Source organism: Ranitomeya imitator, chromosome 1 (assembly GCF_032444005.1).
Source record: "Ranitomeya imitator isolate aRanImi1 chromosome 1, aRanImi1.pri, whole genome shotgun sequence".
Classification (NCBI taxonomy): domain Eukaryota; kingdom Metazoa; phylum Chordata; class Amphibia; order Anura; family Dendrobatidae; genus Ranitomeya; species Ranitomeya imitator.
In genome coordinates this window covers 839,324,913-839,342,173 of record NC_091282.1, presented here as the reverse complement: position 1 = coordinate 839,342,173, position 17,261 = coordinate 839,324,913, and the positions used below count along the sequence as shown (strand labels likewise).

Below are 17,261 nucleotides of genomic sequence, written 5' to 3'. Positions count from 1 at the left end.
AGCCTCAGTGTATAATGACACACAGCCCCACTATATGACACACACAGGCACAGCCCCACTGTATAATGACACACACGCACAGCCCCACTGTATAATGACACATACACACACAGCCCCACTGTATAATGACACACGCACAGCCCCACTGTATAATGACACACATACGCACAGCCTCACTGTATAATGACACACGCACAGCCCCACTGTATAATGAGACACACAGCCCCACTGTATGACACACACGCACAGCCCCACTGTATGACACACACAGCCCCATTGTATAATGACACACATACGCACAGCCCCACTGTATACCCACTGTATAATGAGACACACACAGCCCCACTGTATAATGAGACACACACAGCCCCACTGTATAATGAGACACACACAGCCCCACTGTATAATGAGACACACAGCCCCACTGTATAATGAGACACACAGCCCCACTGTATAATGAGACACACAGCCCCACTGTATAATGAGACACACAGCCCCACTGTATAATGAGACACACAGCCCCACTGTATAATGAGACACACAGCCCCACTGTATAATGAGACACACAGCCCCACTGTATAATGAGACACACAGCCCCACTGTATAATGAGACACACAGCCCCACTGTATAATGACACACACACATACGCACAGCCTCACTGTATAATGACACACACACAGCCACACTGTATAATGACACACAGCCCCACTATATGACACACACAGGCACAGCCCCACTGTATAATGACACACAGCCCCACTGTATAATGAGACACACAGCCCCACTGTATAATGACACACACATACGCACAGCCTCACTGTATAATGACACACAGCCCCACTATATGACACACACAGGCACAGCCCCACTGTATAATGACACACGCACAGCCCCACTGTATAATGGCACATACACGCACAGCCCCACTGTATAATGACACATACACGCACAGCCCCACAGTATAATGACACACGCACAGCCCCACTGTATAATGACACATACACACACAGCCCCACTGTATAATGACACACGCACAGCCCCACTGTATAATGACACATACACACACAGCCCCACTGTATAATGAGACACACAGCCCCACTGTATAATGACACACACATACGCACAGCCTCACTGTATAATGACACACACACAGCCACACTGTATAATGACACACAGCCCCACTATATGACACACACAGGCACAGCCCCACTGTATAATGACACACGCACAGCCCCACTGTATAATGACACATACACGCACAGCCCCACTGTATAATGACACACATACACGCACAGTCCCACTGTATAATGACACACATACACGCACAGCCCCACTGTATAATGACACACATACGCACAGCCCCACTGTATAATGAGACACACAGCCCCACTGTATAATGAGACCCACAGCCCCACTGTATAATGACACACGCACAGCCCCACTGTATAATGACACACGCACAGCCCCACTGTATAATGACACACACATACGCAGCCTCACTGTATGACACACACATGCACAGCCTCACTGTATAATGACATACACGCACAGCCCCACTGTATAATGAGACACACAGCCCCACAGTATAATGACACACGCACAGCCCCACTGTATAATGACACGCACAGCCCCACTGTATAATGACACACACATACGCACAGCCTCACTGTATGACACACACATGCACAGCCTCACTGTATAATGACATACACGCACAGCCCCACTGTATAATGAGACACACAGCCCCACTGTATAATGAGACACACAGCCCCACTGTATAATGAGACACACAGCCCCACTGTATAATGAGACACACAGCCCCACTGTATTATGAGACACACAGCCCCACTGTATAATGACACACACAGCCCCACTGTATAATGACACACAGCCCCACTGTATAATGACACACACATACGCACAGCCTCACTGTATAATGACACACAGCCCCACTATATGACACACAGGTACAGCCCCACTGTATAATGACACACGCACAGCCCCACTGTATAATGACACATACACGCACAGCCCCACTGTATAATGACACACATACGCACAGCCCCACAGTATAATGACACACGCACAGCCCCACTGTATAATGACACACACATACGCACAGCCTCACTGTATGACACACACATGCACAGCCTCACTGTATAATGACATACATGCACAGCCCCACTGTATAATGAGACACACAGCCCCACTGTATGAGACACACAGCCCCACTGTATGACACACACAACCCCACTGTATAATGACACGCACAGCCCCACTGTATGACACACACAGCCCCACTGTATAATGACACACATACGCACAGCCCCACTGTATACCCACTGTATGAGACACACAGCCCCACTGTATGAGACACACAGCCCCACTGTATAATGAGACACACAGCCCCACTGTATAATGAGACACACAGCCCCACTGTATAATGAGACACACAGCCCCACTGTATAATGAGACACACAGCCCCACTGTATAATGACACACATACGCACAGCCTCACTGTATAATGACACACACACAGCCACACTGTATAATGACACACACAGCCCCACTGTATAATGACACACGCGCGCAGCTCACAATCAATTCAAACACACAGCATCACACACACAGCTCACACACGCAATTCAAACACACAGCATCACACACGCAGCTCAAACACGCGCGGCATCACACACGCAATTCAAACATGCATCACACATGCACATCATCACACATGCGCATCATCACACACGCGCAGCACCACACACATGCAGCTCTCACACAAATCTCACATGAACAGCATAACACACAGCTCACACACACACGTAGCCCTCACATGCAGCATAACACACGCAGCTCTCACACGCATCACACATGCAGCATCACACACAGATCTCACACATCACACACAAGCAATTCTCACATGGGCAGGCATCACACACGCGCAGCATCACACACGTGCAGCATCACACACCATCACACATGCGCAGCATCACACACACACCAGATACCTCATACACACATCACACACTCTCCTCTGTGGTGCAGGGGTGGCTGATGTCCATCTGCAGCTCTTCGGTTTCTCCTGCTAACAGCTCTGCACTGTCCCGGCACCTCCCCCGGTCTCTCCTTCTCGGCTGGGATAGCAGATAAGAGCATGAGGAGCTGGGAGCTCCGCACGCACACACCGGCCGGTATGCTGACCTTTCATCTTGATTGCTGCTGGCTGCGCTGCCTACCTCAGAGTGACAGTTTCGGCACAGGAGCCTGCTCATCACATACTGCTGCAGCCTGCATGTCGGGGCTGCTGGCGGGATGACACGACCGCGCACTACAGGTGCGCTATATATTACAAGCACTGCCAGTCCTCCAGCGGCCCTGTGCAGCTGCTTAGGCACCGACCCGGGGGGCATATGCATTCCTGCCACATGGCCCAGCCCGCCCCTGTGCAACGGTGCACCAAAGCTCCCTCATTTGCATATGAATTAAAACGCTTTTTTTAGAAACTAAAAGAAAATTTATTACTGCATGTATGATTTATATGTGTTAAATTTGCATTTGGGCAGTGGATGGAAGACTCTCTTTAAAGGGGTTGTCTGATCTTTTGATTAAAGTCTACAGAAACTCTATGTGATTGCAGACTCCTGAATTGTTACAGTGTGTGTACTGCACACTGTCAGGATTCTCTAGTTGACAGAGATGCAATTTGAATACTTTCAGCCACATTCCGACTAGACATGCTTGGCCTTGCTCAATTCACTTATAACACCAGAGAACCCAGAACAATCCTGACAGCACACAAGGCGCACATTGTAAGGATTCAGATGTCTGCAGTCACATTGAGGGTCTGCAGATTTTCAGCAAAAGACCAGACAGCCCCTTGAAGGATTTACTCTTCAAGCTCTTTTTTATGTCCATTTGCTAAATCACTTGTCTGTTCTTTTTGTATACATGTGCTTCTTTAAGTACTTTGTTATATCATACATGATAAGGAGACCTAGGCAGTCTTGAAAGCTTGCTTTGTAACCACTTATTTTTGTTAGAAAGGTATCACAACTATAAAATTATTATTTTGTTTCTCTTACTGAGAACAATCATTCTTCTTTCATGAGTAGAACACAAAACAATTATTTTCTATCAGGTTTTTCACATTTTTTTTTTTATTTTGCTAAGGAGAAGATAGGTTATTTTAGTAATCTGTGGTCATTGGACAGAAGCCGGGAGAACCGTCTCTAATCTGACAGCATCCGTGGCTCTTCTTTTGGATTAGTTGGCCTGGCATGACATCATATGTGTGCTATGCTGCAATGACTACGCACATGTGATGACCCAGTTAACAAGATATGATGATCCAGTCTATTGGCCACAGATTGCTTATGTGACAGAGGGATCAAGTTTCTAATAATTTGCAGAAAAATGACATTACACTTTTTTAGCTCCATTACTGTACAGAACATAACATACACAATAGTACCTAGTAAGCCTTGTCGTGCCTTTTCTTTCAGGTCGCGTACAACAGAAAGGCGCTGCTTGTGACGAATGAATGTCGTTTTCTGGCTATCCAAGAATATCATGTGATTTTTTTTAGCTACGTCCAGAAAAAAAAAAAAAAAAAAAGTTATAATTTTTTATACACTATATAAAATTAAGATTATAAAGCTGTGGCTTGAGCTACTTTAAATGAATTTAATTACCTTCTATTATAGCAGGCTTCACATTTGTCTCTATTATATCAAGACGTTTGTATTTGTGTATCTGTGGGGAACAATATAGTTACTAATGAATAAAGATTAAAGGGGTTTTCCCGCAACCAAAGTTAATTTTAAAGTTGATGTTAATCAATATATCTTCGAATAATAATAATTTCCACAATTGCATGTGTTTAAATAAAATGTCCCTATGCTGAGATAATCTTATAAATGTGTCCCTGCTGTGTACTGTGTAATGGCCGTGTCTGACTGTACAGGAACATAAGCTGATCATCTATGTGATGTCTGTGTAATTGAGAATTATTGTTACTACAGCCGTTAATGTGAACCGGGTACATGAATCTATGTGTAGTCAAGCACAGGGATGCAATGTACCTGTATTTAGGCTGGAGACTCTAATGTGCAATTGGGCCCATGTATCCAACAAGTTTGTTAGGTAAAAATAGCTGTGGTCTTTCAATAAAGCAACAAATATACCTCTGCATTACCACTTTAGCAAATTCTTGGAGCCATTTGCTGTAGTCTCTGCATCTTTGCACGCTATAACATTTACCTTCAATACTGTCACAGATACATGGTACCAAAGAAAAAGATTCCTTTAGTGTGACAGGGAATGATTTCAATCCCTACCTCACCAATGTGTGTAATATTATCCGGACTTTGTGCAAATGTGGAACTATCAGGGTATGTGCACACGTCAGGATTTCTTGCAGAAATTTTCCTGACAAAAACCGGACATTTCTGCCAGAAATCCGCAGGCGTTTTTTCATGTGTTTTTGACGCGTTTTTGGTGCGTTTTTTCCCAAATGCAAAGAATTGCGGGAAAAACGCAGAAAATCCGCAAAATTAATGAACATGCTGCTTTTTTTTACCGCGATGCGTTTTTTCGCGGAAAAAAACGCATCATGTGCACAAAACATGCAGAATGCATTCTAAATGATAGGATGCATAATGTATGCATTTTTAATTAGTTTTTATAGCGTTTTTACCGCGAAAAAAGAATGTGCACATAGTCTCATCCTTAATAATTGTGTAATTTGAATATATGTGCATGAAAAACAGTTTGAGTGCCTAATATGGCTAATTACCGTATATACTCGAGTATAAGCCGAGATTTTCAGCCCAAATTTTTGGGCTGAAAGTGCCCCTCTCGGCTTATACTCGAGTCACGGTAGCGGTGGGGTCGGCGGGTGAGGGGGAGAGGGCGCTGAGGTATACTTACCTAGTCCCAGCGATCCTCGCGCTGTCCCTGCCGTCCCACGGGCTTCTGTGTTGCAGCTTCTTCCCCTCTTCAGCGGTCACGTGGGACCGCTCATTACAGAAATGAATAGGCGGCTCCACCTCCCATAGGGGTGGAGCCGCCTATTCATTTCTCTAATCAGCGGTGCCGGTGACCGCTGACAGGAAGAGGCTGCAGCACAGAAGACGGGGAGGAAGGCAGGGACAGTGCTAGGATCGCTGGGACTAGGTGAGTATGTTATATTTACCTGCCCATGTTCCAGCCGCCGGGCGCCACTCCATCTTCCCGGCGTCTGCGCTCTGACTGTTCAGGTCAGAGGGCGCGATGACGCATATAGTGTGCGCGGCGCCCTCTGCCTGATCAGTCAGTGCAGAGAGACGCCGGGACCGGACGCCGGAACGAGACGCTGGGAGCTGCAATCAAGAGAGGTGAGTATGTGTTTTTTTATTGCAGCAGCAGCAGCGGCCATGGCACAGATCTATGTGCAGCATCTATGGGGCAATATGAACGGCACACAGCACTATATGAGGCATCTGTGCAGCATCTATGGGGCAATATGAACGGCACACAGCACTATATGGGGCATCTGTGCAGCATCTATGGGGCAATATGAACGGCACACAGCACTATATGAGGCATCTGTGCAGCATCTATGGGGCAATATGAACGGCACACAGCACTATATGGGGCATCTGTGCAGCATCTATGGGGCAATATGAACGGCACACAGCACTATATGGGGCATCTGTGCAGCATCTATGGGGCAATATGAACGGCACACAGCACTATATGGGGCATCTGTGCAGCATCTATGGGGCAATATGAACGGCACACAGCACTATATGGGGCATCTGTGCAGCATCTATGGGGCAATATGAACGGCACACAGCACTATATGGGGCATCTGTGCAGCATCTATGGGGCAATATGAACGGCACACAGCACTATATGGGGCATCTGTGCAGCATCTATGGGGCAATATAAACGGCACACAGCACTATATGGGGCATCTGTGCAGCATCTATGGGGCAATATGAACGGCACACAGCACTATATGGGGCATCTGTGCAGCATCTATGGGGCAATATGAACGGTGCAGAGCACTGTATGGGGCATCTGTGCAGCATCTATGGGGCAATATGAACGGTGCAGAGCACTGTATGGGGCATCTGTGCAGCATCTATGGGGCAATATGAACGGTGCAGAGCACTATATGGCACAGCTATGGGGAAATAATGATCTATTTTTATTTTTGAAATTCACCGGTAAATGCTGCATTTCCACCCTAGGCTTATACTCGAGTCAATAAGTTTCCCCAGTTTTTTGTGGCAAAATTAGGGGGGGTCGGCTTATACTCGAGTATATACGGTATATATACATTGGGTAAGGAAAGTATTCAGACGCCTTCAAATTTTTCACTCTGTTTCATTGCAGCCAATTGTTAAATTCAAAAAAGTTCATTTTTTTTCACATTAATGTACACTCTGTACCCCATCTTGACTGAAAAAACACAGAAATGTACAAATTTTTCCATATTTATTAAAAAAGAAAAACTGAAATATCACATGGTCATAAGTATTCAGAACCTTTGTTCAGACACTCATATTTAACCCCTTAGTGACAGAGCCAATTTGGTACTTAATGACCAGGCCAATTTTTGCAATTCTGACCACTGTCACTTTATGAGGTTATAACTCTGGAACGCTTCAACGGATCCCGCTGATTCTGAGATTGTTTTTTTGTGACATATTGTACTTCATGTTAGTGGTAACATTTCTTCGATATTACTTGCGATTATTTATGAAAAAAACGGAAATATGGCGAAAATTTTTAAAATTTTGCAATTTTCAAACTTTGTATTTTTATGCCCTTAAATCAGAGAGATATGTCACGAAAAATAGTTAATAAATAACATTTCCCACATGTCTACTTTACATCAGCACAATTTTGGAAACAAAATTTTTTTTTGTTAGGGAGTTATAAGGGTTAAAAGTTGACCAGCAATTTCTCATTTTTACAACACCATTTTTTTTTAGGGACCACATCACATTTGAAGTCATTTTGAGGGGTCTATATGATAGAAAATAATGAAGTGTGACACCATTCTAAAAACTACACCCCTCAAGGTTCTCAAAACCACATTCAAGAAGTTTATTAACCCTTTACGTGCTTCACAGGAACTGAAACAATGTGGAAGGAAAAAATGAACATTTAACTTTTTTTTGCAAACATCTTAATTCAGAACCATTTTTTTTATTTTCACAAGTGTAAAAACAGAAATGTAACCATAAATTTTGTTATGCAATTTCTCCTGAATACGCCAATACCCCATATGTGGGGGTAAACCACTGTTAGGGCGCACCGCAGAACTTAGAAGTGAAGGAGCGCCGTTTGACTTTTTCAATGCAGAATTGGCTGGAATTGAGATCGGACGCCATGTCACGTTTAGAGAGCCCCTGATGTGCCTAAACAGTGGAAACTCCCCACAAGTGACACCATTTTGGAAACTAGATCCCTTAAGGAACTTATCTAGATGTGTGGTGAGCACTTTGAACCCCCAAGTGCTTCACAGAAGTTTATAACGTAGAGCCGTGAAAATAAAAAATCGCTTTTGTTTACTCAAAAATGATCTTTTCGCCCACAAATTCTTATTTTCACAAGGGTAACAGGAGAAATTAGACCACAAAAGTTGTTGTGCGATTTCTCCTGAATACGTCGATACCCCATATGTGAGGGTAAACCACTGTTTGGGCGCACCGCAGAGCTTGGAAGAGAAGGAGTGCCGTTTTACTTTTTCAATGTAGAATTGGCTGGAATTGAGATTGGACGCCATGTCGCGTTTGGAAAGCCCCTGATGTGCCTAAACAGTAGAAACCCCCCACAAGTGACACCATTTTGGAAACTAGACCCTTTAAGGAACTTATCTAGATGTGTGGCGAGCACTTTGAACCCCCATGTGCTTCACAGAAGTTTATAACGTAGAGCCGTGAAAAAAAAAATATTGCATTTTTTCTACAAAAATGATCTTTTAGCCCCCCAAGTTTTTATTTTCACAAGGGTAACAAGAGAAATTGGACCCCAAAAGTTGTTGTCCAATTTGTCCTGAGTATGCTGGTACCCCATATGTGGGGGTAAACCACTGTTTGGGCGCACGGCAGAGCTCGGAAGGAAGGAGCGCCGTTTTGGAATGCAGACTTTGATAGAATGGTCTGCGGGTATTATGTTGCGTTTGCAGAGCCCCTGATGTACCTAACCAGTAGAAACCCTCCACAAGTGACCCCATTTTGGAAACTAGACCCCCCAAGGAACTTATCTAGATGTGTGGTGAGAACTTTGAATGCCCAAGTGCTTCACAGAAGTTTAGAATGCAGAGTCGTGAAAATAAAAAATATCTTTTTTTTCACAAAAAAGATTTTGTAGCCCCCAAGTTTTTATTTTCACAAGGGTAACAAGAGAAATTGGACCCCAGAAGTTGTTGTCCAATTTATCCCGAGTACGCTGATGCCCCATATGTGGGGGTAACCCACTGTTTGGGCGCACGGCAGAGCTCAGAAGGGAGGGAGCACCATTTTACTTTTTGAGCGCAAAATTGGCTGTCGTGTTTGGAGACCCCCTGATGTACCTAAACAGTGGAAACCCCCCAATTCTAGCTCCAACCCTAACCCCAACACACCCCTAACCCTAATCCCAACCTGATCCATAATCCTAATCACTAACCCTAACCATAATCACAACCCTTACCCCAAAACAACCCTAATGTCAACCCTAACCATAACCCTAATCAAAACCCTAAATCCAACACACCCCTAATCCTAATCTCAACCCTAACCTCAAACCTAACCCTAATCCCAATACACCCCTAATCACAACCCTAACCTTAACCCTAATCCCAAACCTAACCCTAATCCCAAGCGTAACCCTAATGCCAACCCTAACCCTAATACCAACCCTAATCCAAACCCTAACCCTAATCCCAGCTCTAACCCTAACTTTAGCCCCAACCCTAGCCCTAACTTTAGCCCCAACCCTAACCCAAAGGCTACTTTCACACTTGCGTCGCTTGGCATTCCGTCGCAATCCGTCGTTTTGGACAAGAAACGGATCCTGCAAATGTGCCCGCAGGATGCGTTTTTTGCCCATAGACTTGTATTGCCGACGGATCGTGACGGATGGCCACACGTCGCGTCCGTCGTGCACTGGATCAGTTGTGTTTTGGCGGAGCGTCGGCACAAAAAAACGTTCAATGAAACGTTTTTTTTTGTACGTCGCATCCGCCATTTCTGACCGCGCATGCGTGGCCGTAACTCCGCCACCTCCTCCCCAGGACATAGATTGGGCAGCGGATGCGTTGAAAAACTACAGCTGCTGCCCACGTTGTGCACAATTTTCACAACGTGCGTCGGTATGTCGGGCCGACGCATTGCGACGGCCCCGTACCGACGTAAGTGTGAAAGAAGCCTAACCCTAAATTTAGCCCCAACCCTAACCCTAAATTTAGCCCCAACCCTAACCCTAAATTTAGCCCCAACCCTAGCCCTAACCCTAGCCCTACCCCTAGCCCTAACCCTACCCCTATCCCTACCCCTAACCCTACCCCTACCCTTAACCCTACCCCTAACCCTAATTTTAGCCCCAACTGCTGTTCTCCTGCCGGCCGGCAGATGGAGACAGATGGCGGGCGCACTGGGCATGCGTCCGCCATGTTCTTCTGCCGGCGGCCAGGAGGAGCAGCAAGAGGATCCAGGGACCTAGGCGAGTATGCTAGGGTCCCCGAATCCCCCTATTTCTCTGTCCTCTGATGTGCGATCACATCAGAGGACAGAGAATTACACTTTACTTTTTTTTTTTTTTTTTGCGGTCGCCGGTAAACTTAATTACCGGCGATCGCAAAACCGATCATGCTCTTTGGGGTCTCGGCTACCCCCGGCAGCCGAGACCCCAAAGATTCTCCCGGTGCCGGCCGGCGGGCGCACTGCGCATGCGCCCGCCATTTTGAAGATGGCGGCGCCCACCGGGAGACACGAGGAGCATCGGGGGAGCTAGGTGAGTATTGGGGGGCCACCTGGGACCCCTTTTCTCTGTCCTCCGATGTGCGATCACATCGGAGGACAGAGAAATTAAAAAGAGATCGCGTTTTTTTTTTTTTTTTTTTTTGCGATCGCCGGTAAACGGTTAATTACCGGCGATCGCAAATGCGGGGTGGGTTAAAAACCCCCCGAATCATGTTCTCTGGGGTCTCGGCTACCCTCGGCAGCCGAGACCCCGGAGAAAATCGGCCTCTGGGGGGCGCTATGGACTTTTTCCACAGCGCCGTTAATTAACGGCGCTGTGGTTTAAGTACCATTAGCGGCCGCCGTTAAAAGGCGTATCGGCGGTCGCTAAGGGGTTAAGTCACATGGTGTCCATTTCCTTGTGATCCTCCTGGAGATGGTTCTACTTCTTCATTGGAGTCCAGCTGTGTTTAATTAAACTGATAGGACTTGATTTGGAAAGGCACAGAACATGTCAGACCAAATGAGAATCATGAGGTCAAAAGAACTGGCCAAGGAGCTCAGAAACAGAATTGTGGCAAGGCTCAGATCTGGCCAAGGTTACAAAAGAATTTCTGCAGTACTCAAGGTTCCTAACAGCACAGTGGCCTCCATAATCCTTAAATGGAAGAAGTTTGGAACCATCAAAAGTCTTTCTAGACCTGGCTGTCCAGCCAAACTGAGCAATCATGGAAGAAGAGCCTTGGTGAGAGAAGTAAAGAAGAACCCCAAGATCACTGAGGCTGAGCTCCAGAGATGCAGTAGGGAGATGGGAGAAAGTTCCACAAAGTCAACTGCAGCCCTCCACCAGTCAGGCCTTTATGGCAGTGTGGCCCGATGGAAGCGATGGAAGCTTCTCCTCAGTGCAAGACATATGAAAGCCCGCATAGAGTTTGCTAAAAAAAACACATGAAGGACTTCCAGACTATGAGAAAGAAGATTCTCATCTGATGAGACAAAGATAGACCTTTTTGGTGATAATTCTAAGTGGTATGTGTGGAGAAAACAAGGCACTGCTCATCACCTGCTCAATACAATCCCAACAGTGGCTTCAGAACAACTCTGTGACCATTCTTGACTGGCCCAGCCAGAGTCCTGACCTAAACCCAATTGAGCATCTCTGGAGAGACCTGAAAATGGCTGTCCACCAACGTTCACCATCCAACCTGATGGAACTGGAGAGGATCTGCAAGGAAGAATGGCAGAGGATCCCCAAATCCAGGTGCGAAAAACTTGTTGCATCAATTCCAAGAAGACTCATGGCTGTACTAGCTCAAAAGGGTGCTTCTACTCAATACTGAGCAAAGGGTCTGAATTAGGCTTGAGCGAAACGGATCGGACAAATTCAAAAGTCGGTGACTTTTGGCAAAGTCGGGTTTCATGAAACCCGACCCGATCCTAGTGTGGGATCGGCCATGCGGTCGGCGATCTTCGCGCCAAAGTCGCGTTTCGTATGACGCGTTTGGCGCCATTTTTCAGCCAATGAAGGAGCGTGGGCAGAGTGATGACATAGGTCTTAGGGGCGTGCACGCCTATTGCCATCTTCTCGCTTGTGCGCTGTAGCGATTAGCAATGTGTAACATCAGCTTTTCTGGAGAGAGGGAGAGAGAGGGAGGGAGAGAGAGAGAGAGAGGGAGAGAGAGAGGGAGAGGGAGAGAGAGAGAAAAAATAAAAATTTCCACTGACTGTGTCGGTCCCCGACTTTTTGCGATAATCGGCCGATTCCACTCGACTCAACTTTTCAGATAGTCGGGTTTCGCGAAACCCGACTCGACCCTAAAAAAGTAAAAGTCGCTCAACCCTAGTCTGAATACTTATGACCATGTGATATTTCAGTTTTTCTTTTCTAATAAATTTGCAAAAAATTCTACATTTCTGTTATATTTTCAGTCAAGATGGGGTGCAGAGTGTACATTAATGAGAAAAAAAAGAACTTTTTTGATTTTACCAAAAGGCTGTAATGAAACAAACAGTGAAAAATTTAAAGAATAATAATTTCCATAACCACTGTACAACTAATATCCTACTGCTGTAGCCGTTCTCCCTGCTTATGTGTTATTTGGTTCGAGGCAACCCTTTTTATCTGTTGTGTTTGTCATATTTTATATTTGAAATAAAGTATTATGGATTTTATTTACGTTTGTGGGACACTCTTGATCTATATGTTACATAAATGTGACATTATCGATATGATATATTTATGCTACAAATGTTAAAATTACAGCATTTTGTAAAACCCGGAAAGGTTTTACAGGGAATCTGTCAGTAAAATAAATCTGTCTACTAGGTCATAGAAAGATGAATAAAATGATATCTTGATATTTGCAATCTGAACTCTTATTCTATAGAAATCCACGTTTTTCTTATTACATAAATGAGCTGTTAAGATCTCTGGGTGGGATACAGATCTCTTTGAGAATCTACCTCCAGAACTTATTTTAAATAAAAGGAGGAGTTACCAGTGTGAGGCATGTAATGACTGACAGTGTCTCATTTCAAACACATCTGCTGCTGTAGCTCTTCTCTCATAGTGCTGTCAGCGCAACTATACCATTCTCTCCCACACTGGCTACCTGTGAGGTGAAAGCTAGAGAAGTGTTAGCTGTAGACACACACAGCTCTGCAGCTGACGGCACTGCAGAAGGACAACTGCTGCTGCAGATGTGTCTGTAATGAGACAAAGTTCTGAAACTCTGCTGTACTGTGCTAGCTATAAATCACACACAGCTCTGCACTGAGATAAGAACGGCCTTTACATATCACACTGGTAACTCCCTCCTTTCATATAAAACAAGCTGTGTAGGCAAATTCTCAGAGATATCCATGTTCTGTACAGAGATATTAACAGCTTACATACATGTTTAAAAAACACACAGATTTCTGTAGAATAAAACATCAGATAGTAGATCTCAAGGTATCATTTTAAACTTTCTATGACATTCATTATCATACTATCACCATAGTGTTGAGACTATGGGCACTAACCAGGTCCTTAGAACTAAGGGCGCTCTAGTCTAATCTTGTCCCTTGGATTACATCTAAAGGTGCCTTGCTATGCTTCTATATCAACCCTGATCTGTCCTCTCCCCCACCTAGGGTAGTGGAAAGTTGAAGTGTATCGAAACACGCTAACCAGACAAGGGAAGATGTCATACAAAATACATACCAAAACAACAGAGTGGGACACAAGGGAGTTAAAGGAAGAAGAAACCAAATAGGAAAGGATGTGCACACAGACAAAACTTCAAACAATATTCTCCTGACTAAATCTCCAAACACCAACTCCAACCACGAACTACACCTCCAACTCCAGAACCAGGCCGTAAGAACTAACACTGGCAATCCTTAAGTGTTAGAGGCGAGCATATATAGTAGAGGGGAGTGACCAACACTGAACACCTTAAACAATCCAAGTAGGAAAGCTCCAGGAGCTTTAACTGAACAGATTAACCCTTGCACTGCTAGCAAGAAAAAACTTGAACTGTTTAATAAGATTGTGAAGTGCTTCCAACCAGTGAAGGAGTTTGTGAAACCAGACACTGGGGTCTTCTGGCCCCTATCTGTCACAGTATCCCAGTGACAGATACCCTTTAAGAGCAAATATAACAAGAAAAACTGTCAAAACAGGTCATAAAACAAAAATTGGGTTTTCCTAATCTGGAGCATACACACAAAATAGGGCTCTCATAAAAGCTCAGTACATGGCGCCTGTGCTGTTGAATAAATCAGCATGGATTACCCCTAAATGTATCTCTAGCAATCCACTAGCAATTGTACGTTCTGAAATAATGAACTCAAAGTCCATTTTGCATGGCACATTTATGGTGAATGAGAATTCCAAGGAATGTTAATTTCACAATAATCTATTAGATTGCTCAGTGATCATCTGAAGGGCGATCTGCCTGTATAAACAGACTGAGGGCTAACTCGCACATACAAGTATGAGAAAAACGGACTGGTTATTCTTATCAGACTTTGATGAGTGTCAGCAGATTTTCTCGTACATGGAAAGAAATGTAAAAAAGTTTCTCCACCTTCTTCATTCTAGTACTTTAGTACTATAAATTTGCTTTGCTGATTTTAATCCTTGGATCAAACACGGATGTCTGCACGATTTTCTGCAGACTGCTCTGTCCGCGAAAAATCACAGACATGTGAACGGCCCAATAGACTATTACAGTAATGATTGCTTTCTGTGAAAAACACAAATAGCACTCATACAGTCATGGCCAAAAGTATTGACACCCCTGCAATTCTGTCAGATAATACTCATTTTCTTCCTGAAAATGATTGCAAACACAAATTATTTGGTATTATTGTCTTCATTTAATTTGTCTTAAATGAAAAAACACAAAAAGAATTGTCCTAAAGCCAAATTGGATATAATTCCACACCAATCATAAAAATGGGGGTGGAAAAAAGTATTGGCACTGTTTGAAAAATCATGTGATGCTTCTCTAATTTGTGTAATTAACAGCACCTGTAACTTACCTGTGGCACCTAACAGGTGTTGGCAATAACTAAATCACACTTGCAGCCAGTTGACATGAATTAAAGTTGACTCAACCTCTGTCCTGTGTCCTTGTGTGTACCACATTGAGCATGGAGAAAAGAAAGACGACCAAAGAACTGTCTGAGGACTTGAGAAACCAAATTGTGAGGAAGTATGAGCAATCTCAAGGCTACAAGTCCATCTCCAAAGACCTGAATGTTCCTGTGTCTACTGTGCGCAGTGTCATCAAGAAGTTTAAAGCCCATGGCACTGTGGCTAACCTCCCTAGATGTGGACGGAAAAGAAAAACTAATAAGAGATTTCAACGATAGATTGTGCGGATGTTGGATAAAGAACCTCGACTAACATCCAAACAAGTTCAAGCTGCCCTGCAGTCCGAGGGTACAACAGTGTCAACCCGTACTATCCGTCGGCGTCTGAATGAAAAGGGACTGTATAGTAGAAGACCCAGGAAGACCCCACTTCTTACCCCGAGACATAAAAAAGCCAGGCTGGAGTTTGCCAAAACTTACCTGAAAAAACCTAAAATGTTTTGGAAGAATGTTCTCTGGTCAGATGAGACAAAAGTAGAGCTTTTTGGGCAAAGGCATCAACATAGAGTTTACAGGAAAAAAAAAAAAGAGGCATTCAAAGAAAAGAACACGGTCCCTACAGTCAAACATGGCAGAGGTTCCCTGATGTTTTGGGGTTGCTTTGCTGCCTCTGGCACTGGACTGCTTGACCGTGTGCATGGCCTTATGAAGTCTGAAGACTACCAACAAATTTTGCAGCATAATGTAGGGCCCAGTGTGAGAAAGCTGGGTCTCCCTCAGAGGTCATGGGTCTTCCAGCAGGACAATGACCCAAAAGACACTTCAAAAAGCAGTAGAAAATGGTTTGGGAGAAAGCACTGGAGACTTCTAAGGTGGCCAGCAATGAGTCCAGACCTGAATCCCATAGAACACCTGTGGAGAGATCTAAAAATGGCAGTTTGGGGAAGGCACCCTTCAAATATCAGGGACCTGGAGCAGTTTGCCTAAGAAGAATGGTCTAAAATTCCAGCAGAGCATTGTAAGAAACTTATTGATGGTTACCGGAAGCTGTTGGTCGCAGTTATTTTGGCTAAAGGTTGTGCAACCAAGTATTAGGCTGAGGGTGCCAATACTTTTGTCTGGCCCATTTTTGGAGTTTTGTGTGAAATGATCAATGTTTTGCTTTTTGCTTCATTCTCTTTTGTGTTTTTTCATTTAAGACAAATTAAATGAAGATAATAATACCAAAGAATTTGTGATTGCAATCATTTTAAGGAAGAAAATGAGGATTATCTGACAGAATTGCAGGGGTGTCAATACTTTTGGCCATGACTGTATGTGACATATGGAAGTCTGAATGAGCCCTAATAATCAATTGCTAACTGGTAAATATTTACTCATCGGAGGTTAACGCCACAAAATCAACTGGTGTAAATACACCTTTAGCCCTTTACAAGTAACACTATAAACTGAAGGAAGCGTTTTAGGGTCACAGTGCCTTTCCCACCTTGCTCCCCCTGTTCCACCTTTCCAGCATCATCTGAACCATGATAAGCCGCCTTAAAAATTGTATGCAAATCAGTATATACGTTTTAACGGTGTATCCAGTAGTAACAGAGACTGAACAGACAAGAAACAACACAAAGGAATGCAGTAAATAACAAAAAAAAACAAACTTCTGATCTAGGTTATATTTAATGTAAAGTTACTGATGTTCTATGGTTTTATATTCTTAAAAGATAAAGGCGTTCACAAAC

General features: G+C 44.3%; 2 protein-coding genes across 3 annotated transcripts in view; one reads left to right on the top strand and one right to left on the bottom strand.

Moving 5' to 3' along the window:
- Window positions 1-4,614, top strand: part of APTX (aprataxin) — a 156,116-nt gene extending 151,502 nt beyond the window's left edge. For both annotated transcript variants that reach the window (XM_069740713.1, XM_069740700.1), the window contains exon 8: window positions 4,507-4,614. In XM_069740713.1, coding sequence (XP_069596814.1) covers window positions 4,507-4,544 — 38 coding nt within the window. In that variant the 3' untranslated portion in view covers window positions 4,545-4,614. The remainder of the gene's footprint in view (window positions 1-4,506) is intronic.
- Window positions 1-17,261, bottom strand: part of ELP1 (elongator acetyltransferase complex subunit 1) — a 189,676-nt gene that overhangs the window by 19,745 nt on the left and 152,670 nt on the right. The window contains exons 31-32 of the mRNA XM_069740676.1: window positions 4,696-4,756; window positions 4,476-4,589 (exon numbers count right to left, since the gene is read on the bottom strand). Coding sequence (XP_069596777.1) covers window positions 4,476-4,589; window positions 4,696-4,756 — 175 coding nt within the window. The remainder of the gene's footprint in view (window positions 1-4,475; window positions 4,590-4,695; window positions 4,757-17,261) is intronic.